This window comes from Salvelinus fontinalis, chromosome 7, assembly GCF_029448725.1.
Source record: "Salvelinus fontinalis isolate EN_2023a chromosome 7, ASM2944872v1, whole genome shotgun sequence".
Classification (NCBI taxonomy): domain Eukaryota; kingdom Metazoa; phylum Chordata; class Actinopteri; order Salmoniformes; family Salmonidae; genus Salvelinus; species Salvelinus fontinalis.
The window spans coordinates 44,106,869-44,120,565 of record NC_074671.1 but is presented as its reverse complement, the minus strand read 5'-3'; the positions used below and the strand labels follow the sequence as shown (position 1 = coordinate 44,120,565).

Below are 13,697 nucleotides of genomic sequence, written 5' to 3'. Positions count from 1 at the left end.
TGTGTGTGTGTGTGTGTGTGTGTGTGTGTGTGTGTGTGTGTGTGTGTGTGTGTGTGTATGATTCCATCCATCGGAGTCCAAGCAAATAGAGGGTGGTCTCTCTCTCCATCTCCACGAGGCCAGCTTGCGGTATGAGAGGCTTAAAGAAAGGAGAGGGAAATTGGAAAAGCAGTGGGTGAGCAATGCATCGAGGGATACATTGAGAGAGGGAAAGAGAGCTAGTTCTGCCAGGGACCATACATGAGCTGATATGTCAGTGCGATTGGACATGGTTTGGTGACATGAGCCACCACTGTCGTGTCCAGAGGATTGGATGCCATAGTGACAGGACGAGGAGTGAGACGGATGGATGGACAGACAGATGTGTCCGAGCATCAGTCACCTGCTCTCTTTCTTCCCTACCAGTACATTAATTGATTGACAAGAGTGCCCAATCAACTGCCCAATATATTGCATAGGATTTGTTTTGCATTATAGTCCTACAGTAGTCCCATTATATAACAGGCTCTGTTACTTCCATTGCTTGGCATTCTAAACAAACACCCCTGCATAGAGCGTGTGTATTAGCAGTAATTGAGCACACAGTGCAGATGTGCCCTGAGGCGAGACTGAAAGAGACTGCTCAGCTGTAATTCCCTGTGATTTCACAGAGGACTTGAAGGCGTTCCAGGCGCCTCTCTTGACATCACATAGCTGGTGTACAATACACACACACACACCATTCAGCCCCCTCGACACAGAGCTACTATACAGCAACAGAGGAAAAGGAAAGTAAAATGCATTCTGGGTAATTTCCTCAACTACGTGACCACAGGCTGTGAGGTGACAGCCTGTCAGGAAGGAAACCTCAAGGGGTTATGACTGGGGGGGAAGTGGGGGATCTGGGTTATTCTATCATTTGAGGAAAGAGGGAGAGAGGAGTGGGGGAGTATGTGATTGACTTAGCAGCTTGAAGTATTTTATATTGGCCTGTTGATTGGGCCTTCTAATTAATTAATTAGTACTAGTATGTGTTCGCATTCCATTGTGTGGTGATTGCACAGTCTCTTGTTGTGGAGGATATGGCAACAGTTATCATTTGGGATGATAGTAGAAGATGATTGCAAAAGTGACACTGCCAGACCATGTCGGTTTTCCCTTCCCAACAATACAGATAGGAAATAATTAGATGATAACCAGTACAGAGTAGATGTGCAGGGGTATGAGGTAGATGAGGTTGATACAGTATGCACATATAGGTAGGGATAAAGTGGCGGGATAGATAATATACAGTAACAGCAGCGTATGTTATGAGTCTAAAGAGATAATTGCAAAAAGGGTCAATGCAGATATTTCGAGTAGCTATTGGTTAACTATTTAATTAACTATTTAGCAGTCTTAAAGCTTAGGGGTTGAAGCTGTTCAGGATCCTGTTGGTTCGAGACCTTGTGCATCGGTACCACTTGCCATGCGGTAGCAGAGAGTGGCTGGAGTGTTTGACCATTTTTTGGGCCTTCCTCTGACTCCGCCTGGTACAGAGTTTCTGGATGGCAGGGAGCTCGGCTCCAGTGATGTACTGGGCGGTAAGCACTACCCTCTGTAGCACCTTGCAATCGGATGACAAACAGTTGCCAAACCAAGCTGTGATGCAGCCATTAAAGATGCTCTTGATGGTGCAGCTGTATAACTTTTTGAGGATCTGAGGGCCCATGCCGAATCTTTTCAGCCTCATGAGGGGGAAGAGGTGTTGTCATGCCCTCTTCACAACTGTGTTGTGTGTGGACCATGATAGTTCCTTAGTTATGTGTGCATCAAGGAACTTGAAGCTCTCAACCTGTTACACACCTCCATTTTCTGTAGTCCAGGATTAGCTTCTTTGTCTTGCTGATTTTGAGGGAGACGTTATTGTCATGGCAATACACTGCCAGGTCTCTGACCTCCTCCCTGTAGGCTGTCTCATCGTTGTCGGTGATCAGGCCTACCACCGCTGTGTCGTCTGTAAACGTAATGATGTTTTTGGAGTCGTGCACGGCCACACAGTCGTGGTTGAACAGGGAGTACAGAAGGGGTCTAAGCACACACCCCTGAGGGGCCCCCGAGTTGAGGATAAGCGTGGCAGATGTGTTGCTGCCTATCCTCGCCACCTGGGGGCGGCCGTCAGGAAGTCCAGGATCCAATTGCATAGGAGGTGTTTAATCCCAGGGCCCTTAATTTAGTGATGATCTTGGAGGGCACAATGGTGTTGAACGCTGAGCTGTAGTCAATGAACAGCATTATCACGTAGGTGTGCAATCTAGATTGCGTAATCTGTGGATCCACTGATCTGTGGATCTGTGGATGCATACCGCTCTGTTGTAGCGGTATGCAAATTGGAGTTGGTCTAGGGTGTCTAGGATGATAGTGTTGATGTGAGCCATGACCAGCTTTTCAAAGCATTTCATGGCTATAGATATGAGTGTTATGGGACAATAGTCATTTATGCAGGTTACCTTAGCATTCTTGGACAGAGGGACTATGGTGGTCAGGGAGAGATTGAAAATGTCAGTGAAGACACTTGCCAGCTGGTAAGCACATGATCTGAGTATGTATCCTGATAATCCGTCTGGCCCTGCAGCCTTTTGAATGCTAACCTGTGTAGCCCTTTCCTGCAGTCAAATTACCTAGTGGTCTCATGGGTGGAATGTTATTAATGTTTTTTAATAAACATTATTTTAAAAACCCGCCACAAATCTGGTGTTTCTATGTCAAACGGTTTTGTTATATTTCAGTCTTCTGTGATGTATATAAAGTTTAATATTGGAATGCAAACTCAAAATGTAATACATTTCAACTCTATATCTAACATGGCACAGGTGTCTTCTTTTTTGAAAGCCCATAACTATGTGTGTGAGGTGTATTTTTTTGTTTTAAAGTAGATTTGTTTAAGACTACCAAGAAACACTCTGTTTGATAATGATTTAGCACACAGCAGTAAAAGGGTAAAAGTATTACTCATATTGGCTATGGAGAGAGTGATAACACAGTCCGGAACAGCTGGTACTCTCATGCGTAGTTCAGTGTTGCCAGCTTCGAAGTGTGCATAGAAGGTATTTAGCTCATCTGGTAGGCTTACGTCACTGGACAGTTCGCGGCGGCGTTTCCCTTTGTAATCTGTGCTAGTTTGCAAGCCCTGCCACATCCAACGAGAGTCAGAGCCGGTGTAGTAGGATTTGATCTTGGTACTGTATTGACGCTTTGTCTGTTTGGTGGTTCGTCGGAGGCGTAGCTTGGTTTTCTTATAAGCTTCCGGATTAGTGTCCCGCTCATTGAAAGTGACAGCTTTAGCCTTTAGCCCAATATGGATGTTGCCTGTAATCCATGGCTTCTGGTTGGGATGTACGTACGGTCACTGTGGGGACTGTCATCGATGCACTTATTAAACGTTTAATGCGTAAGTTCTAAATATTAATAACAACCCTTACAACGTGAGTTGTTTTTGCACACGGTACCAGAATTCTATGCTGCCATTATTCTCTGCACAACTCACTGCATCAAGACTGCATTTTTCTGCTTCGTATTAGGTTTTATTAAACTGTATTTTTTTTACCACTCAATCTCTTATCCTTTCTATCTATAGTAGTAGCAGCGAGTATCTATAGAATCATTGATAATTATTTCATTATTATAGTCATCTATGTTACATGTATTATTATCCGAAAGAGGCTTTGGTATTAGCCTGTCTGAGGGGTCTGCTCATGTAAGACAGGGCGGAACACCTGAGGTGCTAAGTCCGGTGTGTTTGACACAATAGTTGCGAAGAAACAAAGTGAGAGTGGGGTATCAGCATATATGACTTATGCCAACCATGGCTAAGGTAAACGCTGGCTTTGTAAATACTTTTTGTTCTTATCAACATTTTATCACCACTGGACATGTAGCCTACAGATGCCTGCGTCGTCAGCAAGCGAAGAAGATATTTCGCAATCATCAAATGTGGTGAGTATTATGGCTTGGATAGGTTTTAGCCTGGTCGGGACGGAGGAGAGTGTGAACAGGGTGGATCCAAGTCATGTAAGCAACAAAGTGAGGTAGTTTGTGGGGATGATCAGATTGAATGGTGTGTGTTGGTGTTATCAGCTACGGTGTACTGTGTGCAGAGACCGTGGCATGAGTGAGGTGAGGTTGTAGATATGGGTTATCATAAACGATGTAGCTAGACAGGATTATGTAGGTTTATGCTTTGGCGTCATCTAAGGGCTGAATGTTATGTGCGTGGACCAGCTATTGATCTCCTTCTAAAACGTGGTTACATTTGTATAAACTTCAAGTATTACTAACTACAAATCCCCCTATAATGGTTCCACCCAAATCTGGCAACACTGTTGCAGTATACTAGTATTTGAGGTGATAACATTTTATTTGCTTTGTGATTCGTCCAAAAATGTAAATGACTTGTCAAGTCATGTGCTCCGGTTCGTGTATACACTGTAACAAACACATTGAAGATTTGTAATATTCTGTGGCCAAACTAAGTTGATTTTATTTGGCCAATGGGCGCAGCCATCTTTGACTTTGTTTATTTGCGTTTTATAGTGAATGGCATTCTGGGATTAGGGAGTTGTTCCTTGTCAAACATAAACAAGCTGCCGTCATAAAGAATTTAGCCGCTGTTAGCTTAGCTGACACATATCTCCTTTCTTAACACTATTCAATTTCTCCCTTGTGCTCACCAGATATGTTCCATTGTAAACAAGTATAGCTTCTAGGTCGCCAACTTATGTTTAGTTATTTTGTCAGCGTAACCTTAGACTGGTTTATCGAATTATATTTGCTGTGGATGTGTTCCGTGTGATGCTTAGATGATGAAGTTTGCATTTTTCTTTTACAATAAAAGGTGAAATTGAGGAACAAAGTTAAGAGCTATATGTTCCATCAATACAAAACATTGTTTCGATGCTTTTCAGACAACAATGAAGTTTAGATATGTTTGTTGCATCATGTGTATTGTTGCTACTGTTCCAATCACATATTTGCGATGGTACCCTGCAGGGAACACTCAACAATGATCACAAATATGGGTTCATACGTGTCAAAGGGTTAATGAAGCCGGTAACTGATGTGGTAAACAATCCTGTAGCTTAGCATCCTCTTCATCGGACCACTTCCGTATTGAGAGCGTCACTGGTACTCCCTGTTTTGAGTTTTTGCTTGTAAGCAGGAATTGGCTGGTAGTTAATGATGCAGTGGTGATGGAGGGAGAGGTGGAGTGTGTGTGTGTGTGTGTGTGTGTGTGTGTGTGTGTGTGTGTGTGTGTGTGTGTGTGTGTGTGTGTGCAGGCATTGGGCCAGAGTCTGTGTGTGTGTCTGTGTATCTGCGTACGTGCATATGAGTCCTCTGCTCGTTAATCAGCCAGTTGGAGCGACTGTAAGGTATGGCAGATGGTCTACTTGTTACCTCTGAGAGCAGGGGCACCAGGCACAGCTGGAGCTCCATGTCACAGGGAAGAGGAGGAAGTGGGGCAGAGCTGAGAGGACAGAACTGGCAAATGTAATATAATGCTACCCTGGGGATGGGGCAGTGTGTTGTGTTTGCGTGGGGTGGGGCCGGGGGGTTGTGTGTGTACAAAGAGGGAGAATATATATACAGTATATTTTTTTAATTGAACCTTTATTTAACGAGGCAAGTCAGTTAAGGTCAAATTCTTATTTACATTGACGGCCTACCCCGGACGACGCTGGGCCAATTGTGCGCCGCCCTATGGGACTTCCAATCACAGCCAGATGTGATACAGCCTGGATTTGAACCAGGGACTGTAGTAATATTTCTTGCACTGAGATGCAGTGCATTAGACCGCTGCGCCACTCTGGAGCCCATAGACTAAACAAAAACATAAACGCAACATGTAAATTGTTGGTCACATGTTTCATGAGCTGAAATAATATATTCCCTGCACACAAAAAGCTTATTTCTCTCAAATTTTGTGCACAAATTTGTTTATATCCATATTAGTGAGCATTTCTCATTTTCTAATATAATCCATCCACCTGACAGGTGTGGCATATCAAGAGTTTAAAAGGCCACTTTAAAATGTGCAGTTCTGTCACACAACACAATGCCACAGATGTCTCATGTTTGAGGGGGCGTGCAATTGGCATGCTGACTGCAGGAATGTCCACCAGAGCTGTTGCCAGAGAATTGAATGTTAATTTCTCTACCATAAGCTGCCTCCAACATCATTTTAGAGAATTTGGCATTAGGTCCAACCAGCCTCACAACAGCAGACCCCGTGTAACCACTCCAGCCATATCCGGCTTCTTCATCTGCGGGATCGTCTGAGCAGAGGTCGGAGGGGGTGATGAGGAGTATTTCTGTCTATAATGAAGCCCTTTTGTGGAGAAAAACATATTCTGATTGGCTGTGCCACTGCCCAGTCATGTGAAATCCATAGATTAGTGGCTAATTTATTTATTTCAATTGACTGATTTCCTTAAATGAACTGTAACTCAGTAAAATCTTTGAAGTTGTTGCATTTTGTGTTTATAGTTTTTTTCAGTATAGATAAATCACAACTCTTGTGATGTAGATGTGTATTACCAGGCATGAAGCAAGGTGTTGACATTACAGTAGTGTCCACCTACTGCTATCTATAGGCAGCTCTCTGACACAGAACATTTCTTAGAGTGTGTGTGTGTGTACATGCACGTGTGTGTGTGTGTGTGTGTGTGTGTGTGTGTGTGTGTGTGTGTGTGTGTGTGTGTGTGTGTGTGTGTGTGTGTGTGTGTGTGTGTGTGTGTGTGTGTGTGTGTGTGTGTGTGTGTGTGTGTGTGTGTGTGTGTGTGTGTGTGCGCATCTACAGAACATAAAGACAAACTGTAGCGAAATAAAATAAGAGATGGAAAGAAGGGATAATCAAAGGACAGAGAGATGGAGAGAGAGAGAGAGAGAGAGAGAGAGAAAAGATCAAAGGTGCTTTCTCCTCCCTAACTAGATTCACGCTATTCTTCTCTGGCTGCAACTGTATCCCAAATGACACCCTATTCCCCATTTTGTGCACTACTTTTGACCAGGGCCCATAGGACCAGCTCACAGGCCTATGGTCAAAAGAAGTGCACTATATAGAGAATATGGTTCCATTTGGGATGCACACTTGGCTCGGGTAGGGGTAAGCAGCAAGCAAGGCACTTAAGTACACCTTGCAATGAGGTACAGCTGAACGTCTACATTCGAATTGTGTGGGTGATTTCAAGCTTTTATATGGTAAAGTGAAGTGTCGCAACTCCACTCATTACCTAGTCCTTCATCCTATGTGAACCTCCGCATGATACCCGATACCCTAGTAGTAGCAGTCTCCGAGCAAAGGGGAACGGCTCATTGCTTTGTACTTTTGAAGACTGCCATTGAAGTAAGCCTCTTGTGATGCATAATTTTAAGTATTTGAGCTTTATAGAATGGTACAGTGGTTCTTCCTTTAAAATTTACAAGCTTATGCCGCGACCGTTAGTGGTAGATGGTGGTATTCTGTCATTGCACCACACTATCACAAGGGGGAGTTTGAACGCCGATCTAGCGGTAGTCTAAACTGTGGCAATTAATGGAGGCGTTTTCAGTCTGAGAGTCTCTCCTCTGGCACTGGAGTCCTGCATCACGCATCAACAACAACTGTCGGTGGTCCTGGAGTTAAGAGAGAACCTAGGTAAATACAATGGGGGAATTTCACTTGACATGTGGACTGACGATTTTCTGAAAAAAATATACACGGTGGCCTTTTTTTTTCTCTCCCTCTACAAACAGAAATAAACAATTCTAAATAACAAACTGGCTTTATTTAGAAATCAGTTGGAATGTCTCACCACATGTTCAAGAATGTCCCTTTTCTCTTTATTCAGATTACAAAAAAGTTGGTTGCAATTTCAGTTAAAAGGATCAGACCCTTTTTTTTCGCCTAACATTACATACCCAAATCTAACTGCCTGTAGCTCAGGACCTGAAGCAAGTATATGCATATTATTGATACCATTTGAAAGGAAATACTTTGAAGTTTGTGGAAATGTGAAATTCATGTAGGAGAATATAACACATTAGATCTGGTAAAAGATAATACAAAGAAAAAAACATGCATTTTCAGAAAGGCAATTATATGACTTAGGAGTCTAGGCGCAATTTAGCAGTGTACGTGCAAAGTTTTAGACTCATCCAATGAGCCATTCTATTACTGTTAAAAATGTGGTATCAAGTCTGTCAAAATGTGCCGAATTGGTCAATTGATATATTTGCAAGTACATAACTATAGAGAACATACAAAAATGATATGGTAATAAAGCATTTAAGTTTACACACTCCCAGGAATGGCAAAAATGATGGATAATTAGCTTCCCTACAGAAAATACACTGTGTTAAAAGTTTTGTTGTTGTTGTGCACTCTCTTCAAACAATAGCATGGTATTTGTTCACTGTATTAGCTTCTGTAAATTGGACAGTGTAGTTAGATTATCAATCATTTAAGCTTTCTGCCCATATAAGACATGCCTATGTCCTGGCAAATGTTCTTTCTTAATTACCATGTCATGCTTTTCACATTAGTGCACATTAGCTCAACCGTCCCGGAGGGGAAAATAAAAAAGTAAGTAACTTGTCTGTCGGCCCTGCATTAAAGACCAAAATTGCGATAACTAAAAATATATACCAGTTTAATTTAAGAACCAAAAAATTGACAGCTGTGACATACAGATTGCAAAATAGCTTTATGAATTGACGCACCATTTTCAGTTCATTATAACCTACTGCAGGACTAAAACGTATGGGTTTAACCTTCTGAATGAATTATTATATTGAATATAGAAGCCACGTCTCAATGAGTTCCGAGAGCCGATCTGTTATCCAACAATTATTATTATTATTATTATAATTAACCCTACATTATAATTATATAAAAGCCCATTGGATATTCTCACAGACCAGATTTGCCCTAACGAAAAATGCTTTGGCTGTTTTGACCCAAGTTAATCTGCTCATGTTGTGTGTGTGTTTAATTATTTATGACATTGTGGTTACGATGAAAAATGGAATCAAGCGTTATGTGCATTTTTTTTTAGATGCTGTGTTTTTATTTAAAGTGGTGATGGACAGCTGGAGGCATTTTGAAAGCATGTTTACAAACACTTGTTTTTCACAAGTGTACTCTAGCAGGTGTAGACCATCATGCAAACAATGTTTCCATGATGGGCTATTAGTAGGACATTAGACTCTTCATACATCGATTTATAAACAAAATGGTAATTGAATAGCCCGGTTACTATATGTGTGAAAATCCCAACAATTTGCAATGTATTATTTAAACTACATTTTAGTTGCACCCCCCCCCCCTATCTCCACACCCACGGGTAAAACCTTGATGAGATAACCAATGCATTTTTTGCATTGTTGTATCGTCAATTTCTCAAGCCAAAACGTCTTGATGGCGTTCACCAGTTCATCTTTGCTTGTAGGCTTGGCATAGTTACGGATTAATGTTTTCAGTTGATAACAATGTCTACACTGTATTTCTGATCAATTTTATGTTATTTTAATGGACAAAAAATGTACTTTTCTTTCAAAAACAAGGACATATCTAAGTGACCCCAAACTTTTGAACGGTAGTGTATATATTAATATTAAATGTCTTACAGAGCCTTTCCATTAGTCCACTCAAGTTTCTTCAACTGTCATCAGTGAGTCGATGGCTTGAATCATCTCGCTAGAAATGGAAAACCATGGTAGATTATGTGTTTTTGGTTGATGGCCAATATTAAAAACAGTCAAATGCATTTATGAATCGCTTTATTGTTGTATTATTTAAGGTTCCTTTCTCTTCTCTGTGCTGGTGTTCTTTTAAGAATAAAGTAGACTATTGAAGGCAACATATTGTTGCATACTGGAACACCAAAAGTCATCCAATTGTTATAATAGGATTTTAAGCAACAGCATACCCACGTGTGGTCAACTATTTCAGCACAGTTTCACTCTGCTCTTAGACACACATGGGAACTGGTCTTGATAAATCAATATTCTGATTATTTTGCTTTTCACCCGCAGTCACTGAATAGCCTATTCCCGACCGGTCACGTTGTACAGCGCCACATTTTTAAATCCAGTCACCCCCACCCCCCCATGTTAACAGAACTTTTTCTCTCTTTCTTATTCTCCTATGTTATCTTACTGAGTTTTTGTGTGTGTATATACTCACCTTTTTTCTCTTTCTCTCTCTCCTCACAGCTGTTCTACAGGTATCCATATCATTGAACAAGGTGGAGCTAAGTGTGGGAGAGTCCAAGTTCTTCAAATGCACAGGTAAGATGGCTATGGTGAAGAGAACATGCTTGTCTGTGTGTTAAATCGAATGTAAATGTGGACATGTCATTCTGAGTGTGTGGTGAGATGGGCGATGGGTTGGATGGAGGTGGTGGGGTGGATGGAACCGTTGTTTGGGCGACACGGTTGCCCCCCATCACACACATAATCATCCCTCCCAACCAACCAACGGTATCAACCCTCTCCCCAATCCCCCAGCCTTCACCTAACCCCTTGCCCATCCCACCCTGTTGCAGATCCTGTCCTATCCGCCCCTGTTTGGGGGGTCTATGTGCCATGGGCCCCAAGCCAAGTACCTGCAGCTCTGTAGGGTGGCAGTGTGGGCTGGCAGTGCTTTGGTCCACAGTTCCACCCCTGCTGTGTCCCTGTCTTCTTCTGCCAACACAGCACAACATGGAGCTAACAGCAGAGGGACAGGAAGGAAAGGGGCAGGGAGAAGGAATGACTGAGGGTGGCGAGGGGAGTGAGGGGTGGAGATGGTGAGGAGAGCTTATCGACAGAGAAGAGAGGGACAGGGAGAGAGGGTGGTTGGTGGAGGGAGATGTAGAGTGCGGAGAGTAGATGAAGGAAGAGGAGAGGGGTGGGGAGATGGGTAGGTGGAGAATAATGGGGTGAAAGTGGGGGAGAGGAGAGAAGAGGGATGGGAGAGAGAGGCGCACACGCACACAGTCTACAATAACTAACCATGTGGGAACACATTTTCAGTCCCATTCAAAATCCTATTTTTCATAACCTTAACCCCAAAACCTAACCTTAACCCTAAAACACACACACACACACACACACACACACACACACACACACACACACACACACACACACACACACACACACACACACACACACACACACACACACACAGTCTTCTACAACTTACATTGTGGGGGGACACAATTCAGTCCTATTCCAAATCCTATTTTCCCTAAACCTATCCCTAAACCTAATTATAACCTTAACCCTAAACCCCCTAGAAATAGAATTTGACCTTGTGGGGATTAACAAAATGTCCCCAGTTGGTCAAAACATGTCCGTTTACAATTACTGTCAGGACCTCTGGTCCCCCGCAAGTATAGTTAAACACATCCAGCAAACTGCATGGTTTATCTGCTTGCCATTTGTCACTATTAAAAATAGTATTATAGAGTTCTGCCAGGGTTTAATCAGAAATCATTGCTAAGTGGTGCCTCTCAGTGCTCCACTCAGTCTCGAGTTACACGTTAACCACATGCTGGTTGGCAAGACATGTCAAAATATGTTTTACTTCAGGTGAATACCTCTCCCAGAGACATCCAATAGTTTTACCAGTGTCCCAGCCTTCAAACAATCCCTGCACATCATGTTAGCTCAACAGATCCTTCTGCAGACAATATGGAGGATGCTGGAGAATGGAAGCTCTATAGCATATCACTCCTCCACTGGTCTCAATGACTGAGGATATATTTATTGCCACGGGGTGCAGTGACCTCTCAGTTCTCCTTTCACAGCCAAGGCAGTTCATACATACACACACCTGCACAGGTACAGTGTACAAGCACACAAGCATACATAAACACGCACACACTCACACAAACAGAGTGAGAGCGAGAAGAAGTTAGTTAGGCAGAGAGAGAGAGAGAAAGAGAACCACTGAAGGAGCGGTAATTGTCTCATGTTTGTTGACTCTTTGGATGACTCCCAGAGTGTCCTGAAGTATTCTCTAAGAGTGTGTGCATGTACCTGCGCGCGTGTGTCAGTGGAGGGGTGGACGGCTTGTAATAATGGCTGGAACAGAGCGAATGAAATGGCATCACATAAACACATAGAAACCAATTGTTTGATGTATTTGATACCATTCCACTAATTCCGCTCCAGCCATTACCACGAGCCCTTTCTCCCCAATTAAGGTGCCACCAACCTCCTGTTTAGCAGAAACAGGTGTGTGTAGCAGAAATTTTAAAAAGTGTGTGTGTGACGAGAAAGAGTATATGTATATGGTTTCCATGTGTTTGATGCCATTCCATTTGTGCCGTTCCGGACATTATTATGAGCTGTCCTCCACTTAGCAGCCTCCACTGTGCAACACATACAGTTAAAGTCAGAAGTTTACATACACTTAGGTTGGAGTCATTAAAAATGATTTTTCAACCACTCCACAAATTTCTTGTTAACAAACTATAGTTTTGGCAAGTCGGTTAGGACTTTGTGCATGACACAAGTAATTTTCTAACAATTGTTTACAGACAAATTTCACTTATAATTCACTGTATCACAATTCCAGTGGGTCAGAGTTTACATACACTAAGTTGACTGTGCCTTTAAACAGCTTGGAAAATTCAAGAAAATGATGGCATGGCTTTAGAAGCTTCTGATAGGCTAATTGACATCATTTGAGTCAATTGGAGGTGTACCTGTGGATGTATTTCAGGGCCTACCTTCAAACTCAGTGCCTCTTTGCTTGACATCATGGGAAAATCAAAAGTAATCAGCCAAGACCTCAGAAAAAAATGTGTAGACCTCCACAAGTCTGGTTCATCCTTGAGCAATTTCCAAACGCCTGAAGGTACCACGTTCATCTGTATAAACAATAGTACGCAAGTATAAACACCATGGGACCACGCAGCCGTCATACCGCTCAGGAAGGAGACGAGTTCTGTCTCCTAGAGATGAATGTACTTTGGTGCGAAAAGGGCAAATCAATCCCAGAACAACAGCAAAGGACCTTGTGAAAATGCTGGAGGAAACAGGAACAAAAGTATCTATATCCACAGTAAAACGGGATAGATATCGACATAACCTGAAAGGCCGATCAGCAAGGAAGAAGGCACTGTTTCAAAACCTCCATAAAAAGCGAGGGCCAACCAACGAGAGCGTACAGGTCGCAATGGTAGGTAGTGTATGGGGCTTTGGTGACAAAACGGATGGCACTATGATAGACTGCATCCAGTTTGTTGAGTAGAGTGTTGGAGGCTATTTTATAGATGACATCACCGAAGTCGAGGATCGGTAGGATGGTCAGTTTTACAAGGGTATGTTTGGCAGCATGAGTGAAGGATGCTTTGTTGCGATATAGGAAGCCGATTCTAGATTTCATTTTGGATTGGAGATGCTTAATGTGAGTCTGGAAAGAGTTTTTAGTTTAACCAGACACCTAGGTATTTGTAGTTGTCCACGTATTCTAAGTCAGAGCCGTCCAGAGTAGTGATGCTGGACGGGCGAGCAGGTGCGGGTAGTGATCGATTGAAAAGCATGCATTTAGTTTTACTAGCGTTTAAGAGCAGTTGGAGGCCACGAAAGGAGAGTTGTATGGCATTGAAGCTTGCCTGGAGGTTAGTTAACACAGTGTCCAAAGAGGGGCCAGAAGTATACAGAATGGTGTCGTCTGCGTAGAGGTGTATCAGAGAATCACCAGCAGC

At 42.7% G+C, this 13,697-nt stretch overlaps 1 protein-coding gene across 3 annotated transcripts in view; it reads left to right on the top strand.

Moving 5' to 3' along the window:
- Window positions 1–13,697, top strand: part of LOC129859509 (neural cell adhesion molecule 2-like) — a 441,041-nt gene that overhangs the window by 297,545 nt on the left and 129,799 nt on the right. For all 3 annotated transcript variants that reach the window (XM_055929372.1, XM_055929373.1, XM_055929371.1), the window contains exon 2: window positions 10,210–10,284. In XM_055929372.1, the coding sequence (XP_055785347.1) occupies window positions 10,210–10,284 (75 nt within the window). The remainder of the gene's footprint in view (window positions 1–10,209; window positions 10,285–13,697) is intronic.